The following is a 23,590-nucleotide window of genomic DNA, read 5'->3' on the forward strand; positions in this document are numbered from 1 at the left end:
AGGCGCGCCTCGGGGCGGGGCTTTTGGGCGGTTATAAAAGCGCGGAGGTGCGCGCGCGGCTGGCTCAGTGCGGCCAGGCTTCGGAGCGGGCGGAGCGGCGGGAGCGGTGTGCGGTGGGTGTCGGAGGCAGCGGGCAGCGGAGCGGGGCCGCCAGGGCCGCAGCGGCCGCAGTTGGGCCCCCCCCGCCCCGGCTGGCGGCCCGAAGAGCGCGGGAAGGGGGCCGGGGGGACCCGCCCCCGGCCGGCCGCAGTCATGGTAAGCGCGGGCCACCGGGCCCGAGAGGGGTGGTCGGGGTCTCCCTGCAGAAGGAGGCATAGTCCCAGGAGCTTCTCAGGGGGCCTCAGACGCGAGGACCCAGTGGGGGTCTTGGGCTGGGATCCAACCCAAGGGCCTTTCTGAAGGCGGGCAGGGGCCCCAGCAGCCCGCAGGAGCCCTGGCCAGGAAGACCCGCAGATGCTCGGGGAAGGGTCTGGGCGCTCTGCGACCCGCCTGCGGGTGTTCCCGCGAGGGAGACGCCCGCCGCCATTTCCAGGCCTGAGCCGAGATTTCAAGGGTGGGTTTTCCCAGGCTGGATGTGGGACATGGAAACAGGCTAGGCCTCGGGCCTACCGTTGGGGTCCCGTGCGGGGTTGGGAGCGGGCCTTGGGGACATCGGAGTCGGGTGGAGCCATTAGAGGCCCCTTCGGAGACCTGCCCCCATTTCTTTTGGGAGGTCTGCCCGGGACCGCGATAAAGCATTCTGGTTGAGGGTCTGGGGGCCCAGGGGTGAGACCTGTAGGGTCAAGACTAGGGAGGCCACGGCATCCTTAGGCCCAGCTTTGCCGGCCACTCACCTTCCTCTCCCGACTACGCTCAGAACTCCAATGTAGAGAACTTGCCCCCCCACATCATCCGCCTGGTATACAAGGAAGTGACGACACTGACCACGGACCCACCTGATGGCATCAAGGTCTTCCCCAACGAGGAGGACCTCACTGACCTGCAGGTCACCATCGAGGGCCCTGGTGAGTGTGGGCATGAAAGAGGGAGGTGCTGCTTTTTAGTATCTTCTGTCGCCGGCTCTAGAACAAACAAGGCTTGAAAGCACCCATCATCAAGAGGCCAGGCCCTGTTAGGAGATGAGGACTGGTGGTGGGCAGGGCAGGCATAGCACTCTTGTGTCCACAATCCTATTCAGCAGGATACCACAAATGAGCGATCATGCATCCTTTTCCCGTAAACATTGAGAAGTTTGTTTGCTGAGAGCATATAATGGAGATATTAACCTAGGTTTTTGGGGGTGAGGCTGTCAAGTGTGGCTCCCCTGGGACCTGAGAATGGGTAGGTAGGATTAAGTAAGAGTGGTAAGAGAGTTCCAGGTGGTGGGACTAATATTTGGAAAAGTTGGGAAGGTAGTCCATACATCTGAAAGTTTATCTTTTAGTATCAGGAACACTGATGTAGTTGGGCATAAGCAAAATTCCGCATCGTGGGAAGATAAGTGATTGTACTTGATTGTTTTGTTTTGCAGAGAGATTTAGAACTTTGTTTTGTGCAAATTATGTTTCTGTTATCACTTGAATATTTAAAACATCAGCCAAGGGCTGGGGTTGTGGCTCAAGTGGTAGAGTGCTTCCCTAGCATGCTTGAGGCACTGGGTTTGAGCTTCAACACCACAGAAAATAAAATATAGTGTCTACCTAAAACTAAAAAATAAATATGGAAAAAAAATCAGCCAAGGTGTTACAAGAGCTTATAAAGGAAAGATCTAGTTAGGAGCGGTGATATGATCAAGGGAGATTTTCCTGAAGTGTTGACGGCTATAGGAATTCTTTCTTTATTGGTACTGAGGATTGAATTCAGGGGCACTTGACCACTGAGCCACATCCCCAGCCTAATTTTGTATTTTATTAGAGACAGGATCTCACTGACTTGCTTAGTGCCTCAGCCTCCCAAGCCACTGGGAGTACAGGCGTGTGCCACCATTCCTGGCAGGAGTTCATATCTTGCTATTTTCCACCATGCGACCAGCGCACTGGTTTCATTAAAGAGGTTCTTGGTATAAAAGTTAACTAGTAGATCAAAATAAACACACAGACTCAGTTACCTTTTTCTATGACCAGGTCCGAGACGGCTCCCCCTCTGGCTCTCACCTCAAACCACCCGATAGGGCAGCAAGGATTACTCAGGGCTAGCAGAAGAGAGAGAGGGGGAGCACGCCAGGGAGTAGCCTTTTGTTGGGGAACAAGAAATTCAGGGGAGAATTCCATCCAATGAAGGTTGAGGGGGGCTGCACTCCAAGGTCAGGGTCAGTGATTGGCCCCCGGGGTCAGTGGTCAGTCACACCCCCACATGGACAGGCTCTCGCACCAGAAGAGGGCCGGGAAAGCTCTGACACAGTTTAGCCATAGCGCCTCAGACCCAAACCGGGAGTTGCCCAGTCACATGTGAGAATGGCTCCCCACACTGTGTAGGAGGGTTGAAAGGTGAAGGGTCAAGAAGTTGGGGAGGCAAGGCTTCCAGAAAGGTCTAGAGCAGGCAGATCTGGGTGTTAAGTGGGAATCAAAAGAAGCAGTTAGAGAACAGATCTTTTAGGGACACTAAGGCTTCTAAGGAGCTTGGGGAAGAAGCTAGTAGTGAGGTTAACGGGTATGACAGATCCTACTTAGTTCCTTTGACCTGCAAGGAAGAAGTTAGTGGCCTGTTGAGAAGCCATACTTGAAAGTGGGGTCACGTTCAGGAGATTCTGAAGGGCAGCTGCCCAGTTGCTGATGTGCTGGATTTGGGGGCTATGTGACGGTAAGACAGTCGTGGTTCCCACATTTTTCTACTCTAGCAGTAGGTAAATGGAGAAGTTGTGTACTGGGCTGGGGAAAGGCTGTGGAGTTGAAAACTGTTGTTCTCATTTACCAGGAAAACAAGTGGGCATCAGGTCCCTGCTTCCTGGGAGAGAGAGAAAGGGTGTCCAAGGGGGGATGTCAGTCATGGCCCCTGGTACACTAGCTTTTTGCTGCCTCAAGAATTCTTCCAATCTAGGAGAAGAGATGTCAGGCACTTGCCTCACATCCAGACCCTGGAAACTGGGCTTGGGGTGCTGGGAGTCCTCAACCTCCTGACCCAGTCTCCTTCCTTCTACCCAAGAGGGTACCCCTTATGCTGGAGGTCTCTTCCGTATGAAACTCCTGCTGGGGAAGGATTTCCCTGCCTCACCACCCAAGGGCTACTTCCTGACCAAGATATTCCACCCAAATGTGGGTGCCAACGGTGAGATCTGTGTCAATGTGCTCAAGAGGGACTGGACGGCTGAGCTGGGCATCCGACATGTGCTGTTGGTGAGTTCTGGCCTGGGCTTCCCAGTAACATGGGAGCCACATGCTTTGTTTTCTTTTTAAAAATCAACTCTGAAGTACGGGGGATTTTCACATAAAAATTCAGGTTCCCAATTTTTCTGAAAAATTGTGGAAGGGTTGGGTCTAGGGCACCGAACAAGTGGTGGGTTTGTGATTAGAATTGTGTCCTGGCAGGTACATACACATCAGTGTCTGGTTAGAGGATTCCCCCACCCCCTTAAATTTTATTTTAAATTTTTTTATTTTGAGACAGGGTCTTGCTAAGTTACTGCAATCTTCCTGCCTCAGCCTCCTAAGTAACCAGGATTACAGGCATTTGCCTGGCTTCTTTTTCCTTTTGATTTGTTCAGCAGTTTTTTTAGCAACGACAAGGTCTATGCATCCGTCTCTGCTGTCTGTCCTAGATTGTTTCCTACATGGTTTATCAGCCAGGGTGATTTTGCCCCTGGCCTTGTGGAGATGTCTTTTGGTTGTCACTGCTAGAGAGAGGTGTTGCTAGCACCTTGAGGTGAGGCCAGGGATGCTTCTTGGACTGCCCACAGCATCCCAGCATTGGCTGAAATAGAGACACCTTGGTCTGGGCCTTTTTCTTTTCTTTTTTTTTTCAATTTCAATTAAATTTCTAATAAGCCCTTCACCAGATAGTTGGGAAGATGGGAATTGGGGTTTCTTTGGGGGCATTGGGAAAGCATTAAGCTTAATGGTAACCAAACCCCAAACCTTTTCCACGCATTCTACCTTCCTTGCCCTGTGGTATATGCTGAGCTTCATCCTGCCCCTGTAGCAAGGCATTCAGGCCCCAAGTTTAGGTAAAAATTGTAGGTCCCTGCATCTCTGGTCTTCATCAGTAGTATCTGCTGGGCTGGCTGTTCTGCATCTATTATAGTAGCCCCTGAAGTGGGGTCAGGGGAAGATACTCTCCATACTTAGAAGCTGTAGCTAGTCTGCCCAGACCCACTTGAGAGGATCCACCAGGGGCTACTTTAGGCCTTGTTACTCATCATACCTGTTACCTGGGCTGACGAGGGTATTGAGGACTCGTCCCCTTCCTGGCCTGCCCTGAAGACTTCCCTTTGGCCCACTAGTCTCTTAATATTCTACCTCCTGATGCCTTTCCCTCTTGGTTGTTGTTGGGCCCTGCCAGAATCCTATGGCTGTGAAATTTGGGTTCCTGTTACAGCTCTGCATTTCGTGTTGTAGAAAGACAGAGCTCAGAGCTGTGGAGCCCAGCAGCCCAGTCCTTAGTGCCCTTGAGTCCCTTCCCTCTTCCATTTAGGCCTCTGTTAAACCAGTGGGCTCTGAGAGGCCTCAAGGGACTAGGAGGAGGAAGCCACCAGGCCAGGCTTGCCTGTAGCATAGCTCCTATGGGAGCATTTACTGTGGGTGTCAGGAAAGTAGCCTGGCCACTCGGGCAGAGGTAAGGATGCAGCTGGAACTGGCCTTCGAGTATTGAGTTGAGAAAGGGAAAAGCCAGCATGAAGGGCATGAGGCTGGACAATTTCAGACCCCTGAAGGCTGCTGGGCCCTCTCCCCACAGACCATCAAGTGCCTGCTGATCCACCCTAACCCAGAGTCTGCGCTCAACGAGGAGGCAGGCCGCCTGCTCTTGGAGAACTACGAGGAGTATGCTGCCCGGGCCCGCCTGCTCACAGAGATCCACGGTGGCGCAGGTGGGCCCAGCAGTGGGCGGGCTGAGGCCAGCCGGGCCCTGGCCAGTGGCGCAGCGTCCTCCACGGACCCTGTGGTCCCTGGAGGTCTAGGAGGAGCTGATGGTCCCATGGCCAAGAAGCACGCTGGTGAGCGCGATAAGAAGTTGGCAGCCAAGAAAAAGACAGACAAGAAGCGGGCACTTCGGCGGCTGTAGTGGGCTTTTCTTCCTCCTCCCATCCCTGGCTAAATTCCCCTCCTAACCCTTCCCTCCCACGCTGTCTCTAAATTATTTAAATTATGGCTGGGGTGGGGGAGGGTGTGGGGGACACTGGGACCTGGATTTGTTTTTCTAAATAAAGTTGGAAAAGCAGTTTCTACGTTTGGCAGGTGCCCTGGGACCTGTGCTTATATTGTTGTTTAGAGCATGAGGTGTCCCTGCTCTGCCCCCAGTCCTCAAAGGCTCCTAGGCTAGTTTACTGGACTTTCCTTAGGGTTTGAGAACATCTCGCTCTGGGAATGGGATTTCCAGTCTAAAATGGGGTGGAGCCCTGGAGTCTGCTCCCAGCAGTCTATGTGTCCTGCCCTTGCTCTGCCTCTGAGTGAGCAGGGATTTGCAGTGACCTTCTTCCACAGTCCTGGGGCTTCAAACAAAACCCATCTGTGGTTTCTGCTAGAAGTTAACACAGCTGAGCTGCTTGCTCAGGATTTCACAGGTTGATATTGATGCTATTAAGTCACACTCCTTAGTCCTCTGTACAAAGCTTATATATTGTTGGTTTATTTCAGTGCTTGGGGTGGAGTGGGGCTGAGGACTTCTCAGCTCCCATATGCTGCCCCTCCACATCAGTCCCATCAGGAATGACTTAAAACCCATCCCTCTAAGAATATTCCAGTTAGGCCAAGACTTCCCTAATATACCCAATCGCTAGGGTTATGTCCCTTCCTGGTGTCAAGGTCTGATCTCACTGGAGGGCAGGGATTATCCCTGTTGTGTACACCAGGGGGTGGTATGTGTGCTGCTATTCTGTGAACAGGCTTGGGTTAAAGAGTTGAAAGCAGTAAATTGTCAAAGTAACAGAAAATAACCAGGACACAACTAAGATTTGTGACCCACCATAGGTGGATGAAAACTTTTTCCCCTGGTGGAAGTGGTCAATTTGTATTTTGATGCTGGGGATTGAACCCAAGGGTGCTCTACCACTGAGCTACATCCCCAGGCTTTTTTTTAATTTTGAAAGGATCTTGCTAAATTGCCCAGACAGCCCTTGAACTTGCCATCATGCCTCAGCCTCCCAAATAGCTCTGAGACTTTGGCTGCCTTTCTTTTTTTTAATATTTTGTTGTAGATGGACACAGATGCCGAGCAACTGGAACACTCATGGTGCTGGGGTTGAACCCAGTACCCCACACATGCCAGACAAGTGCTCTACCACTGAGCCACAACCTTGGCTGCCTGTGCCTTTTGTGAGTAAAACCTTGAGCTGCGCAAGGTAAAAGGGCCTGTGGTGATTGACAGCAGGAGAGGATGAACTGAAAACTGTGAAGACAACAGGTCCCAGGGTAATCACACGGCAGCCACAGAAGTGCTGTCTTCAAAACATAAAGGCACACTTGAAAGTACCTTCAGGGAATAAAATAAAGGACTGTGATAGTGGACCTGAAGGGTTGAGGGTGTAGCTCACTCACTGGTAGAGCACCTGCCCAGTAGTGTAAGACCTGGGATGGGTCCCCAGCAACACGAAGAAAAGGAACAAAAACCTATAGGAAAAAAAATCAAGATTTAAACAAAGGGGCTGGGGTTGTGTCTCAGGGTAGAGCACTTCCCTAGCATACCTGAGCAAGGCAGGCCCTGGGCTGTATCCCCAGTACCACAATGAAAAGAAAGCTAATTCTTTGAGAAAAGCAATGAAATTGGCAAACCTCTAGTGATAGTGAGAAAAAAGAAAATATGATTTGCCAGTATAAAAAATGAAAGTAAGCATCACTACCAGGTCAAATCCTAAGGACATTAAAGAGTAAGGGAATATGATAGACAACTTGATAGCAGTAAAATTGCAATTTATATTAAAAGGACAGATCCCTCAAAAAACAAGAATTATCCAGATACACACAGGATTAGATGATCTGAGTGGCCCTGTGATTAAAGAAGTTGGATTCATGTTTTAAAATTTTCTCAATGAAATCCTTCACATCCATGAAGTAAGCTAAAATTGAAAAGAAATGAAATTCTAGAACAGGCAAAATACTGATAACTAAGTCTGACAAGGAGGCAGACTAACTGGGACCCTCACATATTACCCACAAGTATAAAAAGTTAAAAATTGACTTATTTTTTTAAAAATTGGGGGGGCTGGGGGTTTAGCTCAGTGTACAGCACTTGCCTAGCATGTATGAGGCCCTGGGTTCAATCCCTATGACCACAAAAAAGAAAAAAATTCACACATGACCCAGCAATTCTGTTCCTGGATATTTACACAAGAAATAGAAAAACATGCCACATTTACATAATGACTTCAACATGAATCTTATAGAAGCTTTATTTGTAACAGGCAAAACTGGAAACAACCCAAATGTTTCATCAACACATGAATGAGCAAAGAACCTGGTGAATTCATACAATGGACTGCTCAGCTGAGACCCCAAAACAACATGAATGTCAAAAATATAAAATATAGGGCTGGGGATGTGGCTCAAGCGGTAGCGCGCTCCCCTGGCATGCGTGCGGCCCGGGTTCGATCCTCAGTACCACATACAAACGAAGATGTTGTGTCCACCGAGAACTAAAAAATAAATATTTTTTTAAAAATTAAAAATATATATATATAAAATATATAAGCTGAGCTAAGGCATATAAGAAAAGTGAAAGAATACTTGATTCCATTTATATGAAAATTAATAACTGAAAGCAGGACATTGGTTTTCTGGAATCAGGTGAATCAAATGTTCAGCTATGAGAACATTTTTGGGGTGATAGGCATATTCTAGTTGACAGTGGTCACATGAGTGCATAAATGTGTCAAGACATCACTATATTTTAAGTTTTTTTTGTTTTTTGCATTACTGGGGATTGAACTCAGGGATGCTCTTACACTGAGTTATGTCCTCTGCCCTATTTATTTTTTTATTTATTTTGGTACTAGGGATTGAAGGCAGGGGCACTTTACCACTGAGATACATCCCCAAGTCTTTATTTTTTGAGACAGTCTCACAAGTTGAGAGGCTAACCTCCAACTTGGGATCCTTCTGTCTTAGCCTCCTGAGTAGCTGGAATTATAGGCATGTACCACAAAGCCCAGCTCTATTTTTAAAATAATATGTTTTACTTTGTGTAAACTAGACCTCAGTGAATTTTCTTTTTGAGAAATTTTCTTTTAGGGGCTGGGGATATGGCTCAGTTGCTAGAGTGCTTGCCTAGCATGCACAAGTCCCTGGGTTCAATCCCCAGCACCAAAAAAAAAAAAAAAAAAAAAAAAAAAGGGCATTGTGTTGTGTCCATCTATACCTAAAAATAAATATTAAAAAAAAAAAAGAAACTATCCAGGCTTGGTGATGCACTCCTGTAGACTTGGGAGTGCTAAGGCAGGAGGACTGCAAATTTGCAACCAGTCTCAGCAACTTAGGGAGACCCTGTCTCAGTAAAAGGGGCTGGGGATGTAGCTCAGTATTAAAGCATCACTGGGGTCAATCCCCAATACTTAAAAACCAACAAAAAAGCTGGAAAAACAAGTCAGCATGATAAAAAACATCTGGAAATATACAACTCAAGACTCATCCAAAATATATAAAGAGTTTCTACAAATCAATAAGGACAGGACAATACAATGGAAAAGTTGGCAAAAAGACTTAAGTGAGCACTTCACAAAAGAGGAAATGCAGATGGCTACTAAACACATAACAAGGTATTCAACATCATTACTGATTGGAAAAATGAAAAACGTTAACCAAAATTGATACCACTATACTCCCATGAAATTACCAACAATTGGGCTGGGGATGTGGCTCAAGCGGTAGCGCGCTCCCCTGGCATCCTTGCGGCCCGGGTTCGATCCTCAGCACCACATACAAACAAAGATGTTGTGTCCACCGAAAACTAAAAAATAAATATTAAAATTCTCTCTCAAAAAAAAAGAAATTACCAACAATTATAAAATCTGATAATACCAAGTGTTGACAAAATGGTGGAACAATAGAAAATCTCATGTGCTCTAACTGGAACAGTGAGATGGTAAAACCTTGTTGAAGGTATGCATTCCTCTTCCCCTCCCCCAGTACTGGAAATTTAACCCAGGGAGTTCTACCGATGAGCTATACCTCCAAACTTTTGATTTTTCATTTTGAGACACAATCTCACTAAGTTGCCAAGGCTAACCTTGAACTTGCTATCCTCCTGCCTTAGCCTCTAGCCTCCTGAGAGGTTGGGACCTGTAGCTGAATCTCATTAACCAGTATGCTACACATAGTCCCTAAGACAAGTCTGTCATTTTGTTGTAAGAGAGTCTGGGTCAAGAGCAGGTTAACTCAGTAGACCTGGGTTGCTCTAACCCTGCACATTTCGAAGCAAGCCCGTCTCAGGAACTCTGGCCCATGACTGGTTCCTGGGAGGTATAACTCTGGAGCCCTTGGAATATCCTGGAAGGCAGGTGTCTTACTGAGGCCTTGAGCCATGCCTACTGGGCTCCCACGTGGGCGCTCCACTCGGGCCCAGTCAGAACGCTGGATGCCAAGGCTTGGTGGAGCGTCCCTGGTTGGCAAGCCTCACATGTTGACGGGTAGTCACACAGTATTGCTGGGAGAATGAAGTGTGTCCTGTGGCAGTCCACTGGGAGTACTCTGAAATACAGTAGCAAAAACCGGAACTGTCCCCAGTAGGAGTACTGGTGACATGGACCTACACATTTGCTGGCTGAGCACCATCCCTGTGCCAGGAATTGTGCTGGGTGCTGGCGGGGGGGGGGGGTGGCAGGCAAGAAGAAAGCCGAGGCATACACTGTCCTCTGTTTCCAGGCAAATGGGGAGACATACTGTGAGCCACATGTCAACAAGATGAGCACAGAGTGCCAAGTGAGGCAGCCTCCACACGGGAGCAAAGCACTGGGCTAGCAGAGGACGCCAAGACACCACAGGTCACACTGTGCTCGACCCATTCATACAAGATGTCTGCTGCCTGCACACGGCAACTGGCAGTTGCCAAAGCTGGAGGGAGGTGGAGGATGGGAATGATGTTTCAAGATGTGGAGTCCTGTTTGCATGATGAAAATGTTCTGGAATTAATGGTTGTGACCACACAACTTTATTATGAATAGACTAAAAATTACTGAATTGTGCACCATAAAAAGGTGAATTTGGGCTAGGCATGGTGGCAGTCCCAGCAACTTGAAAGGCCCAAGGAAGATTCCCAAGTTCAAAGCCAGCCTCAGCAAACTAGACTGTATCAAAATAAAAAAGAGAGCTGGGCATGGTGGCACATGCTTATAATCCCAGTGGCTGGGGAAATTGAGGAAGGAAGATTGCAGGTCGAGTCAGCCTCAGCAACTTGGCAAGACCCTGTCTCAAAAAATGAAGCTCTGGGATGGCTCAGTGATTAAGTAACCCTGGGTTCAATCCCTGGTACCAAAAATTAATTAACAAAAAATAAAAGGGCAAATCTTACATTAATTCTCAGTTGAAAATTTGTTGAGAAAAAAATCTTGGAGCTGGGTGTGATGATGCATGCCTGTAATCCCAGCAGCTCAGGAGGCTGAGGCAGGAGGATCAGAGTTCAAATCCAGCCAGTTAGGATTCTTTAAGCATTTCAGAAAGGTGTCTAGATAGGGAGACACTAAGCAATTTAGTGAGACCCTGTCTCAAAAAATAAAAAGGGCTGGGGATGTGTGCTCAAGTTCAATCTCGGGTATGGAAAAAAAAAAAAATTGGCTAAAAACCACACACATTTGCCATCTTTTCATGCATGCACTTGGGCAGTTCTGCCTCAGCCAGGGTCAGAAGGCTGGCAGAACCTTTGCTGGGTCCTACTCACCAGCACACAGGTAGACAAGTAAGACTGACTGCACCTCAATGCTGAACTGAAGCAAGGGTGTGGAGAGGCCTCACTAGGTGATGTGGCAGAATGAGCCAGTGAGCCACATGCACAGACCAGTGTCAGAGGTGAGGTGAGCCAAGAGGTGGGCCTCCTCAGGCGGGAAGGATGGGAGGTTTAAGCAAGTTCAAGCCACCCAACTCCGACAACAACCCTCTTGGTCTGGGTTAGTGATCTGAGAGGGAAAAGGCAGGGTGTGGCAGCAAGGGTCCAGGAAGACAGCAGGGTTGTCAAGAATCCAGCAGGGTTTTTGAACTGGGTAAGGCTGAAGTAGAGGTTGCGTTGAGCTCTGGAGGTGTCAGCCCTCAAAGGCACATCACAGCCCAAGGACCCCCTTTGTCTGTGGCCAGGGATCTGGGATGTTAGATTCTCGGCTCATGACTGGCACACAGGAAGCATGGCAGGATCAACATGGGTAACATTTTCCCCATTTAGACCTACTCCATTGGTACTGTGGGGCTGACACCTGCCTCACAAGGTGACTGGGGGTACACAAGCACCTACGTAAACATGTGTCTGTGTGCAAATGATCCCTGACTTCCAATGAGTCAACTTTTGATCTTTTTGACTTTAAGATGGTACAAGTGACATGCACTCAGTACAAACTGTACTTTGAATTTTGTTCTTTTCCTGTGTTGGCAACATGCAGTATAACGACTTGGCAGGCTGGGCAGCCACTCAGACCTAATATTACAGTATTCTGCTATACTGCTGAGCTGTGTCACTGGGTAGACACATCTGGACATAATCAAAAGTGGAGACAAGGTTCTGCTTCTCACAGTACATGTTCTAGTATACAGACCATTGATAATTACTAAGCACTTAACTACCTGCAGCCCCTGTCCTCAGCTCTTTGGATTCATTAACCCACTTCATTCTGGCAAGGAAGCAGAAGTGGAATAGCCCAGTCAGTGGCAGGACTCTGGCAGCCCATATTCAGTGTGCATGCAGGTCCCGATGTCACAGGTTATAACAAACACTAGGAAGCAAACACACAAAGAGCTGGGGAACCCAGGAGAAACTACATACATCAGTGAAGATCCCTTCAAAGGAGACACTAAGCTGAGACCTGACAAAGAGCCTCCCATTTGGGACCACCTGTCTTGTCCTCAAGGAGATGGGGCATTTATGAGGCTGGCTGCTGGCCCCCCTACTGGGTAGCCAGTGTGGACTAAATGCCCATCTCCAAGATGGGGCCACATGAGGTAGCCCCCTGCAGCTCAGGCCCAGGACATGCAGGACTCTCTCATCAGAGGACTTCACTCCTGTGGGCCACCAGGTTCCAGGGTCCCAAACCCTACTGTGATACCAAGGACTTAGATTTGGGCTGAGAGCACCATCAGGGCCCACAGCTCCTTGGATGCTACCATTCCAGGCTGGAAGAAACCTCACCCCCACCCCCCGTTGGGATTCTTTAAGCATTTCAGAAAGGAGTATCTAGATAAGAGACAAGCAAGCCTTTTTAGGAAACAGTTGCCTGCCCACCTTCCTGCATGTCCAACCCCGATTATCCCCTCAGAAAAACACTTGGACACTTAAGAGATTTAGTGAAGCTGCCTGAGTGACAACACAGAGGGCCAAAGAAAGTCAGCTGAGTCTTTATTGCTTTAGAAGGCTTGAGGCTCAAGAGCTCTTAGTGGGGCGCGTCCGCTTCCTCTTCACCATCACAGGCTTCTGGCTGCGCAGGATGGCACTGGCTCTGCGGATGGCAGCCTGAGGGCAAGGGCAGAGTGGGGTTCAGCTAACGGGATCAGGTCACCCCAAGGACCTGCCTGCCTCCCAGGTCCATGTGGGGGGGGGTCCCTGGGGTGGAGCTCAAAGGAAAGGTCCCTGACCTTCCCAGCCCATGCCTTCCCCCCTTACCCAGAGGCCCTCTGAACACTCACCATACGCAGGTCCGGGCGGTACTTGTTCTTGCGAATCATGTGCCTGATGCTGCTGAGTGTGGCCCGTGCATTCTTATTGATGGTGGTCCGGACATAATTAGTAGCTGGCTTTCGCTGGCCTGGTGAGGGAGTCTGTGGGTCAGTTCAACTGCCTAGGCCCTAGTGTGCCTCCCGGGTAAGAGGATACAATCTCACCCCAAGAGTCAAAGCACCCTTGGCTGTGAGTCTGAGGAAACTACTGCCCAGCCATTCCCCCAGCCTCCAGGACCAGGCCAGCAGACAGCCTGCCTATCCACAAGACACTCAGGCCAAGGGCCCTCAGGGAATGTATACCGACCCCATCTTCACAGTGGTCTGAAATACAGAGGCAACAGGATAAGGACTCTCAAGGCCCCATGTAGCAGAGCTAACTGTTCCTAAGCTAGACCCCATAACCACAATATTCCAGTGTTCCAGGGGCTTCCTTATCTGGCATCAAAAAGATCTTCAAAATTCTTCCAGGCTCTCCCAATACCGTTCATGTGAAAATATCCTTTTCTTGTATCATGAAGCAGCCATCCATCAGGACATAGTTAGAACTAACAAGCCTAGCCAGAACCATGCTCCTGATACTGGGACATAAACAGCTTCCCCAAGACACCAGGCTGTCACCATGCGGATTTTTAGCCCCAAAAAGGCACTCATGTGTTCAACAATTCAAGAGAGGAATCAAAAGTTCTTAGGATGTATGCCTCCAGAATGGTCCTCAGGAGAACTCTGAAGTCCACTAGGGAAATCAACTGGTGACTCCTTGGGCTGCGATGCTCCCGAGAAGAGACACTACTCCCTCCAGGATGGGCAGGAGTCACTGAGGTCACCAGGCATTGAACCAGAACAGAAGCCAGTCCCACTGAGAACCCAAGGAAAACTCGTTATCTTAAAAACCCCAGGTGGAGGTGGGTATCCCACAGCAGATCCCTGCCTCCCTTGACCTCCCACAAGTACTCTGGGCAAAACAAAACAAAACAAGCCTATCTGCCTGAGAGCACAGTTTAGCAGGGTGGGCTCTTCAGGACCCCTTCTCTTTAGCTCAGCCAGCAGAACTCTGGGATAAATGTCAAACTGATACTTGGACCCAGCGTATCATCTCTACAGGGAAAGAAGAGACAGTTCCTTATTTGTCTCAATTTTCACATCAGTGAGACCAAGACATCACCCCACCTGAATTGTCTTGAGGACATCTGAAAACATCACACAACTGCACAACCCAGCAACCGAACCGTCTCAACAACCCCCTGAAGCTCGGGTTCTGTTAGTTTCTCTTTACAGGTAAAGAAACAAGATGTGACCTAGCCAGCTCAGATGGGGCAGAGGGGAGGGGCTTCCAGGCACGCTCCACTCCCCAGCAGAACCCGTCCGCTGGCCCGAGGGAAGCACCCCAGTTCCCAGCCCGGGAAGGGGCCCCTATCCGACGACGCTCACCGGATCTGCGCTTCATGACCACCACTACGCCTTTGCCGTCGGCCGCGGGCTCCACGCCCACAGTCTTGCGGTGAATGAGCCCGTTGTAGCGGAAGGAGTTGCGGGCCTTCAGGTTATTGGGCTCCTGGGAAAGGTGCAGGGAATGTCACTGCCGCCAGAGACACGCGGAGGCGGCGCCCCCAACCCTCCCGCGGTGGCCAGCTGCCCCGGCCCACTCACGGTGCTGTACGTCTGCTTATTCCTCTTGATCAGGAAGCTGGAGCAGTTCCGCACGACCATCCACTGCAGGTGCGCGGACATGGTGCAGGCTGCGGAGAAAGCGGGCACGAGAGAGGCGTCAGCCCGAGCAGCAGGCCGGCGCTGGCGCACCGCGCCTCGTCGGCACAGGCACCCTGACCCACGTGCCCACGGGGCAGGCAGAAGCCTCCGTCGGGCGGGGCTGATGACCCCAGGAGGCGGACCGAACGCGGCGGCCGCATCTGTAGGGACCGGGGAGGGGAAGAACGTGACTCCACAACTACGGGCAACAGGGGTGGGGACCGCCAAAGACCCCAGGTGCCAAGAGGGCCAGGCCGGGCAGCTCACACCCCACGGCGAGCGAGAGATGGCGGCCGCGCCGGGGGGGGAAAAGAGAGCGCACGCTCACCTCCTCTCGCTACGACGACCGGAGACGGAAAGAGGCACGCTTGGGGCGGAGCCACGCCTTTAATACCGCATACGCATTTCCGCTTCCCCTCCGAGCGCGTACCTGAAGTCGCTGGCCTCCGCTTCCTCCCTCCTTTCGGCCCCGCCTCCGAGGCTGCTCCGGGGCTTTCGGCTATTTCCGCCAACAGTCGCGTACCGCTCGGGAGCCTTCGGAAATCCTCGGGTAAAGAGGAGGAGGCGTGTTCTCGACCGTGGAAAGCCTCGGTTCCGTGGTCGCTCGGAAATTTTCGGAACTCTACGGTGGATTCCGAGTGGATCCAATTCGAGAAACCTCGAGGCCTATTTCTCAAAGACATCGCTCCAGTATTGCTCACCCAGCGCTTGGCACTGTGTGCGGCACATAGTGGGCAATAAATAAACTCTTGGGAATTTGAAAGAGTGTGTGATTTAAACATAACCCTGGCGTCTTCGGATTCTAACGCTCTTCTTCGTAGGACCTCGACTATTCCCGATGGGGATACTGAGCCTCGCTCGGGCATTTTCGGAATGTCCGAAGTCGCTCGGAAGGGTCAGCCAGCTGCTTTACCCCAGTCACCCAAGCATGGTTCGGATCTTTTCAGAAACATTCGGTTTCCATTCGGCAACGTTCGGAAGCCTTCGGTTAATCCTTTAGTCCCTCCCAGCAAAAGTACCCCAATCTTCTTGAAATCTAAAATTGCTACCTGGAGTTTGGGGAGAACCTAGACATAACTGTCTCTCAGACTGCCACCCCAGGGGGGAGTGAATTTCCTCTAAGGACTAGTTTGTTTGAAGGAAGGGAGCTTTACATGTGACTGTGTCTGGTTCCCTTTAGTATTCCAGGGCGGTTCGCCTAGGCTCTTGCTTGTGCCTCAATGCCTCCGCCCTAGTTACCCGCATGGGCTCCCTGGAAGCGCGTTTCCGTGGACAGAGTCAGGCTGGGGAGCAGGAGCCCTGCCTGATGTGTGTCCTCAGCTTCCCTAGCTAGGCCTGGCCTTGGGGGAGCCCCTTAGGAGACACCTACTAAGGACACCAGGAGTGAAAGTGCCCGTGCCACCTCTATTGCTGCACCTTGACTCGGTTTCTCTGGGAGCTCCTTGAGGGCGGGGACCCTGTCAGGTCCACATCTGTGCCCCTGGCTTCATCCTTCACCGGTAATAAGCCCTGACCTTCGGGCTTGTCCTGCTATGTCCTTTAGCACACTCTAGGTCTGATGGATATCAGTCCCTCCAGTGAGGGAGTTCCATCTTTGCGCCTGGGGAAGTCCTCGGTGTCGCTCAGGGTAGGCCTATGCTAGCATGCATGAGGCCTGAGGGTTTGATCCCCAGCACCAACAAAGGAAAGTGAGAGAAAGCCTCCGCCCTTTCCTCCCTTATGGACGTTCATTTTCTGCATCCCAGAGCTCCTTGGAGTCCGGGGGCCTTAACTGCTCTTGTTTCTGACCCCGGCAGTGTCCACCACGGGGATGTGGGCACTGAAGAGAACAACGCCCTGCTGCCTCCATCGTGGCACCCTGAAGTTCCACCAGGAATTTGCCTGGCGCTCCATGACGTATGGGACCCTGAGCAGCCATATCCGTGTGCCTGCCGCACCAGCACAGGCCCCTGAGGGTCGGGCTGCACAGGCCCTCAGTCAGGCCCCGGGCCGCCGCGCCCGGCTCGGCTCAGGTGACCCAGCGGGCCCCGGGTCCACCTGGCCCGGGCCCCAGACCCCGCCCCGGGCGGCCGCACCCCGGAACGCTCTCTCCCAGAGCGCGCGGCTAGCAGGGCCAGGCCATGGCGGCGGTGCCGGCGGCGTGCGCCTCGCAGGGGGCCCCGCCGGTGACAGGAGCCGCAACAGCGCCCGCCCCTGCGGCCGGCCTGGGCCGCTGCCGCATGGCGCTGCTGCTGGCCGTGGCGCTGGACGTGGCGGGCATGGCGGCGCTGTTGACCGGCGTATTCGCGCAACTGCAGGTGCGCGGCCGCGACTTCGGCGACCTACTCATCTACTCGGGCGCGCTGCTCGTCTTCCTGAGCCTGCTCGGCTGGATCCTCTGGTACACCGGCAACATCGAGATCTCGCGCCAGGAGCTCGAGCGCGACTACGGCCTGCGGCCCTCGGCACTCGCCCGCCTGGCGCGCAAGCTGTCCCGCCGCTGGTCGGCGCCCGCCGCCGGCCCGCGCGCAGCGCCCGGCTCCCTCGGAGCGCGCCGAGCCGCCCGCGCGCCCGGGCCTCCCGCCGCCGGCGCCCGCCGCGTGCGCCTGCAGCTCGCCACGCTCGAGGCCGGGCCGGGGGCTGCAGGCACTGGCAACGAGTGAGCCCCAGGTGAGCGGAGTCCGGCGGAGACGTGGAGGTGGAAACAGACCAGGAGAGATGGCGACCGCGAGGGGCGAGGGAGACAGGAACCGCAGGAGACGGAGACTGGAGGGGACTGAGGCAGGGTAACAGGAGCCAGAGGGACGGAGACTCAGAGACCGCCGGCGTAGGTGCAGACTTGGCGGGCACGAATGATCCCGGCAACTGGACATGAGTCCGGAGGTGGGGTGGTCAAGGTTAGGCACTCCCAGCCCTCGGAAACACCACCCTCAAGCCGACCCCATTTAATCCTCTCAGTGGATTGGGTGCCTGAGATTACGTGTTATTATCCCCATTCTACAGGGGGTAAACTGAGGTCAATAAAGTTGCCACCTTTGCCCAAGATCATACGACACGTAGGTGGAGGAGCCGGAGTTTGCTGACAAGTAGTCCTATGAGAAGGACCAACGGAGGCAGGAGGAGTGAAACCGCCCTTGTTCCCTCCCCTTTCTCCTTTACCTTCTCCCTTATGTAAGGTTCAGTACTATGCCTGGCCCCAGGCATCCCTGGAATGTCAGAACGTATCCCACACGGATGAGGAGGAATTACTACTGTATCCCCTTTCCTAAACACACCAGCTTGCCTGTCGGCCTCTGCTCAAGGACCTGCCGTGGATCTGTCTTGCCCTCTGGTTAAGCCCAGGCCATTTTCTTGCCTTCTCTGCAGTGACCTCTGTGCATTCCCTCTACGTGGGGAGTGTCCTTGCTGTCTGCCCTCTACCCAGAAAACCCCTAGCACATCCTTTAAGCGCCAGCCCCCCTTCTCTGCCCTCCTCTGAGTCTTCCTGTTGTCTGAGTTTCCAGTTCTGCTTGGATGACTGTGCTTTGTGTGTTGGCACTGTCTCTCCCACTGCCAGGGACTCTTTAAGGGTAAGGCCTGGGTCTTGGTGTCTCTGTTCCTAACATTGCCCAGCAAAAAGTCTGAACCCTGTAAATGTTGGGGCTGGGTAGGTAGGTGGGTTAATAAGTAGATGGGTGAATGCATGAGTTGGTTGATGGATGGGTGTATGGATTGGTTGTTTAGTGGGCAGATGTGGGTGGGTAGATGAATGAGTGGGTGAGTGGTTTAGCTGGATGGGTAGATGGGTGAATGGGTGTGTGGGTGGATGGTTTGAGCTGATGGGTGGTGGATGGATGAATGAGTGGATGGGTTTGCTGATGGGTGGATGAGTGACTACATGTTCCACATGGGAGTCCCATAAAAGATGTGAACCCAGAGATTCTCTCTGATGAGTTAATTTTTCTCATGCATCCAGATTCATACTAGTTATAAACTATTTGTGAGAATTGAGAAAATGGTCATTCACCATATCCTATGCTCTGAGTTCAAATGAATAAGCTAGTTTGAGAAAGAATAGAGCCAAAAGCCTTGCTTCTCACTCAAGAGAGCCCACACTCTTACCTAAATAATCTGTGTCTAGGGCTGGGGTCGTGGCTCAGTGGTAGAGCACTTGCCTCACACATGTGAGGTTCTGGGTTCAATCCTCAGCACCGCATAAAAATAAATAAAAATGTTGTGTCTACCTACAACTTCTCTCTCTCTCTCTCTCTCTCTCTCTCTCTCTCTCTCTCTCTCTCTCTCATACACACACATATTTAAAAAAACTGTCAAAAAAAAAAGAAAGAAAGGGAAAAAGGAAGGCTAGAGCCAGGCACAGTGCAGTGGTGCACACCTGCAACCCCTGCTACACTTAGGAGGCTGAGGCAGGAGGATCACAAGCTCAAGGCCAGTCTGTGCAACTTAGTGAGACCCTGTCTCGAATTTTAAGAAAAGCAAAAGGCTGGGGGATGTAGCCAAATGCTTGTCTAACAGGCATAAGACCCTGGGTTCAATCCCTAGCACCAAAAAATAAAATTTAAAAGGATGAACAACTATGTGTGTAAGTAGGGGAAACATGAGCCACTGCAAAATTTGGCATATCATGCAAAACTAACCGTCTGTAGTTAAAATGAGCTTTGAAAGTCCTTGACATGGCCCGCAAGGCCACCCCAGCCAGTGGATCTGCACTGCTGGTACTGCCCACCAGAGCCTTAGACCTTGCTGCCTTGAGCCAGGCCCCTCTCAGGAGGAAAGGGAGGCATTCAAACAAGGGCTCCTCCTTCCCCGGGAGGGTGAGGTGCTGCCAGCACATGGAGAGTTGTTTGTTTGGGGGTCCTCCTGCCCCAGTACTGAGGACTGAGCCCAGGAACACTGTGCCACTGAGCTACATCCCCAGCCCTTTTTATTTGTTGGTTATGAGACAGGGTCTAAGTTGCTGGCCTTGAACGTGCTATTGCACTGCCCCAGCCTCCCCGGTTGCTGGGATCATAGGTGTGTGCCACACCATCGCATCTCCAGCCCAAACTTGAATTTTGACAAAGGACGTGCTCTACCTCTATAGCACCCCCATCCCTCTGAGGCCAAAATGAGAAGGGCAGAGCCACCCTCCCGCCATTATTTCCCCGTCTCTATCTCTGCTTTCTTCACCTCTGCTTCTGTCTCCAGGTCCTTTTCTGTCTCTGCGCCTCTGCCACTCTCCTCTGCCTCTCCCTGGTCCTATGAATTCCAGTGAGCTGAAGGCACACAGAGTCGCACATGCACGCACACACTGGGGTCTGCTGCAGATGGGAGGGATGCAGGAAGGGAGGCACAAATGAGCAAGGATGGGCGCCAGTGTGTGAGGGGCTCCCTGCGTCCACCCCTGCCACTGGCTGGGGGGCCCAGGACATTGGGATGGAGAGGAGGCCATCTTGAGCAGTCACTAACCCCACCCTCCCTCCCACAGATGACCTCACCAGTCAGGACACGACTGCGAAGTGCAGCTGGCCCTCCACCGGCCGACCACCAGTGCACCCATCTGCCCCCAGTGTCCTCACTTGGATAAACAGCTCTACCTTACAATACCACTTGCCTGTTTGGGAGAGGGACTGTGCTCGAGTGGGATGGAAGCCCCTGAGAATCGGGAAGCTCAAAGGCATCAGAGGGCAACGGTGAAGGAAAGGACCTCAAGCCCAGACCCTTGCCTCCGCCTGGCACCCCAAGGAGGCCTGGGTCCTCTCAGAAGCAGACACAGGCACCTTGGGTTTTCAGATGTGTACTGGGTGAAACACGCAAGGCAGACGGTACAGGGGGTCAGGCCAGCCGTGCAGGAGTCTCCCACGGCCGCACACTTCTACAGGAATTTTCACCAGCCAGTGGGGAGCCTGGGAGCCAAAGCTGTCCACTGGGGAAAGCCCATGTTCTGCCGCACTGGTGCCCTGCCCAGCTCAGCCTTGGGGGCGAGCAGCACACAGGGCTGGAGGGGGCACTCGCCAGTCACTCTACTACAGCAGGACAGCTGGGGACACGTTTCCATGGCTGTGTGCGTCCTACCCCACCGTCCTGCTTAGGTGGCCCACAGCCCCCACTCATCCCGGCTCCACCTCAGGTTCACTGCAGCCCCCTACGCCTGTGCCCCCTCAGCCTAGGGCCACTGAGCTCAGATCTGCCCCACTTCCCCAGAATGCTGTCACTCCAGACCCCCTTCAGCGCACCCCTATGCTCACGGCTCCCAGTCTCAGGTCTGACCCTCAGTCTCCCTCAAGCACATGCACCCTACCCCAGGTTCACACTGAGTCACCTGTTCCCGCAGCCCCCAGCAATGAGACACACACCTATATGCCATATCTATATTGAAGGGTCCCCTGGGGAGGCCCCTAGTCTCCCCCCTCCTCTGTTTCCTCGCCCCCTTCCGTCGCTTCCCCTTCTGTCTCCCCGCCCTCCCCAGGGGTTTGCATGCTGCCTGCAGATGACTTCTTCTCGTTTGACGCTCGGTCCTTGTACAGCAGTGAAACTGTCCTCGACAGGTCGCATTTGCCCTTCAGAAACGGTGGGAGGTGCAGCATGTCCCGGCGCTTGGCCCACCTGGAGAGGAGGGGACGTGCTCAGCCTGGCCACCAGCCTGTGCTTTGGGGGGCAGGTGTCCACCTGAGCCCCGCCTACTCACCAGAACAGGCAGATGACAAGGATCAGGAAGAGCAGGCCACCACAGGTCCAGCCCAGTGCCCACATGTGCTTCCTGCGCATGTTCTCTGCATAAAAGAGGGAGGTTGATGTCCCTGGGCTCCACCACCAGCCCCATGTCCCAGCACCCTCCCCCTGGCCACTCACCATCCGGACGCTGATGGTAGCAGACACCATCTCGGTAGCAGCATCGAAGGCGCAGACAGAGGTTGGGGTTTTCGATGGCCGCCTGACCCCCACAGCTCTCCCTATCCCACACATCTCCCTCACAGCCTGGGGAACCATACCAGGCACAAACTCAGAAAGCTGGCCTCAGGCTAGACAGGGCCCAGCCAGGACAGGCACTGCCTGCCCAGTGTTGGTGTACAGGACCAGGGCCCAGCCTCCTCCTCCAGACCCAGGGTCCAGGCCTTCCTCCCCCAGACCCAGGGTCCAGGTGCCCTTCTCCCTCAGCCCAAGGAGTCTGGACCCCAGCCCTCCTCCCTTTTAGACCCTAAGCTCTAATTCGGGCTCCCTCTCCCTTGGGGTGTCAGGGTTTCAGTTCCGGCTCACTCCATGGATAGAAGAATCCCTGGATTCCATTCCCATCTGTGAGAGAAAAGGGTGGTGTCGGGGGCCTGCATGGAGGCCAGGGTGGCCGGCTCCTCAGCCCCTGATCGCCTCATGAGCCCCCTCACCTACTGAGCCCTGCATCAGCAGGAACAGGCCCAACGCTGGGATCCCTGAGCCCACCATGTTACCTCCCAGAGCCCTGGGGCCTCTGTGGGGAATGGCCTTGAAGGCCATCACCAAGCAACAGCCAGCCCCGCCCTGCTGCCCCAAGCCCAGGGTTCTGAGTTCTGTTGCTAGGGAGTCCCCTCAGCCAGGGCTTGGCAGGGAGAGTCCCACTGGCCTTGTCATGTCTGGGCAAGAGGGACTCCACTGGCACCCAGGAGGAAGAGGCGGGTGTGGGGGGGCACCTCTGAACTTTTGAGAGCCCCCTTAGGAGCTCCAGAGGGAAGGAGAAGGCGGGCAGGCGCCTAGGGCTGGCTACCTCCCTCTCATCAGCCCACCCAGTACGGAAGGGAGGGTCCGAGGCCTCTGTGCTGTGGAACCCTTCCTCTCTGACCCTGCCGGGGAAGGCAGCCTCTGGTGGCCCAGGCTCAGGAAACCTCGTGGCTAGGGAGTCTGTCCCCTTAGCAACCAGAGGGAGGGGCCGCCGCGGGCACAGGGGAGGAGGGTCTCACTGAGCCCCATTGTTAGGGAAGGTTTCCGCAGCAACCAGGAGACTGGACCGAGCCTGAGACACTGGAGGCTGGAGCCCTAGCCGGGAGGACCCTAGAGGGCTCTCCAGCTCCAGCCAGAGCTGGCCTTCTCTCTAGGAACCTGTGGCCAGGCATGGGGCTGTCCAGGCCCCGAAGACATGGGGGCTTGAGGGGCTCAGCGGCTGTTAGGTGCCTCAAGAGCAAGGGGCCCATGTCCACCTGAGACTCAGTTTCCCCACCTGTAAAAGGAGAATGTCCACTGAGACTCTCAAGTGCCATTGCTGTTTTTCCTGTCCACAATGACCGTCAAGGGGCCAGGTTTCCCACGAGGGGAAGCCAGATTAGGGACTCGGTAGGGACCATGATCCCTAGTTTATCCTGTCTCCGTGACCACTCAGCACAGTGCGGAGGGAACCTCAGTGACTTCTGGTGTTCTGGCTTTGGCCCAGAGCTCCTGAGTCTGAGGAGGAGGGCTGGGGTCCAAACTCCTGGGTCTGAGGAAATAGGGCAGGGGTCTGCACTCCTAGACAAAGGGAGGAGGGCTAGGGTTTGTACTCTTGGTTAGATGGAGGAGGGCTGGGACCTGGACCCCTGGTCAGAGGGAGGAGGGCTGGGCCCTGGACTCCTGGTCAGGAGGAGGAGGGCTGGGGCCTGGAGTCCTGGTCAGAGGGAGGAGGGCTGGGGCCTGGACTCCTGGTCAGAGGGTGGAGGGGTCCAACTGCAGATCCCATTTCCCAAAAAGCCGCGGGGCTGACTCCTTGTCATACCCATGTCTCCTGTAAACATCCTCCTGGGTGCTGAGTGGGCCCTTGCTGCCTCCGTCAGAGATGACACAGGTCAGAGGGGCTCGGCAGGGGGCCGGGGGTGGGGGTCAGAGGGGTTGTGGGGCTGAGGCCTGGCAGCTGCTGACCATTTCCTGTGTCAACACCATCTGGACCCACTTCCCAATTCCCGGGATTCCTCAGG

General features: G+C 53.2%; 4 protein-coding genes and 1 long non-coding RNA gene across 5 annotated transcripts; 2 read left to right on the forward strand and 3 right to left on the reverse strand.

Annotated features, from left to right (window-relative positions):
• Ube2s (ubiquitin conjugating enzyme E2 S) lies at window positions 1-5,356 on the forward strand. The gene is made up of 4 exons (XM_046431109.2): window positions 1-255; window positions 857-1,004; window positions 3,121-3,311; window positions 4,867-5,356. Exons 1-4 carry the CDS (start codon window positions 253-255, stop codon window positions 5,191-5,193), a joined length of 669 nt encoding a protein of 222 aa, XP_046287065.1. The 5' UTR covers window positions 1-252; the 3' UTR covers window positions 5,194-5,356.
• A 2,142-nt stretch (window positions 5,357-7,498) lies between these two features.
• LOC131423706 (uncharacterized) lies at window positions 7,499-12,423 on the reverse strand. The gene is made up of 2 exons (XR_009225610.1): window positions 8,956-12,423; window positions 7,499-7,759 (listed from the first exon to the last, which is right to left on the reverse strand). It is a non-coding gene; the product is annotated as an uncharacterized LOC131423706 (long non-coding RNA).
• A 214-nt stretch (window positions 12,424-12,637) lies between these two features.
• Window positions 12,638-15,116, reverse strand: Rpl28 (ribosomal protein L28). Its single transcript, XM_046431090.2, has 5 exons — window positions 15,049-15,116; window positions 14,622-14,710; window positions 14,403-14,526; window positions 12,942-13,060; window positions 12,638-12,768 (listed from the first exon to the last, which is right to left on the reverse strand). Exons 2-5 carry the CDS (start codon window positions 14,700-14,702, stop codon window positions 12,679-12,681), a joined length of 414 nt encoding a protein of 137 aa, XP_046287046.1. The 5' UTR covers window positions 14,703-14,710; window positions 15,049-15,116; the 3' UTR covers window positions 12,638-12,678.
• Window positions 15,117-16,644: 1,528 nt separating this feature from the next.
• Tmem238 (transmembrane protein 238) lies at window positions 16,645-20,279 on the forward strand. The gene is made up of 2 exons (XM_046431107.2): window positions 16,645-17,369; window positions 20,164-20,279. The coding sequence occupies exon 1, from the start codon at window positions 16,841-16,843 to the stop codon at window positions 17,360-17,362; it is 522 nt and encodes a 173-aa protein (XP_046287063.1). The 5' UTR covers window positions 16,645-16,840; the 3' UTR covers window positions 17,363-17,369; window positions 20,164-20,279.
• A 794-nt stretch (window positions 20,280-21,073) lies between these two features.
• Window positions 21,074-22,558, reverse strand: Tmem190 (transmembrane protein 190). The gene is made up of 5 exons (XM_046431132.2): window positions 22,058-22,558; window positions 21,933-21,968; window positions 21,528-21,653; window positions 21,364-21,448; window positions 21,074-21,281 (listed from the first exon to the last, which is right to left on the reverse strand). The coding sequence occupies exons 1-5, from the start codon at window positions 22,164-22,166 to the stop codon at window positions 21,074-21,076; spliced, it is 564 nt and encodes a 187-aa protein (XP_046287088.1). The 5' UTR covers window positions 22,167-22,558.
• Between the last annotated feature and the right edge of the window lie 1,032 nt (window positions 22,559-23,590).

Source organism: Marmota monax, unplaced genomic scaffold (assembly GCF_021218885.2).
Source record: "Marmota monax isolate L192 unplaced genomic scaffold, Marmota_monax_Labrador192_F-V1.1 WCK01_AAM20220418_F8-fsc00215, whole genome shotgun sequence".
Taxonomy (NCBI): domain Eukaryota; kingdom Metazoa; phylum Chordata; class Mammalia; order Rodentia; family Sciuridae; genus Marmota; species Marmota monax.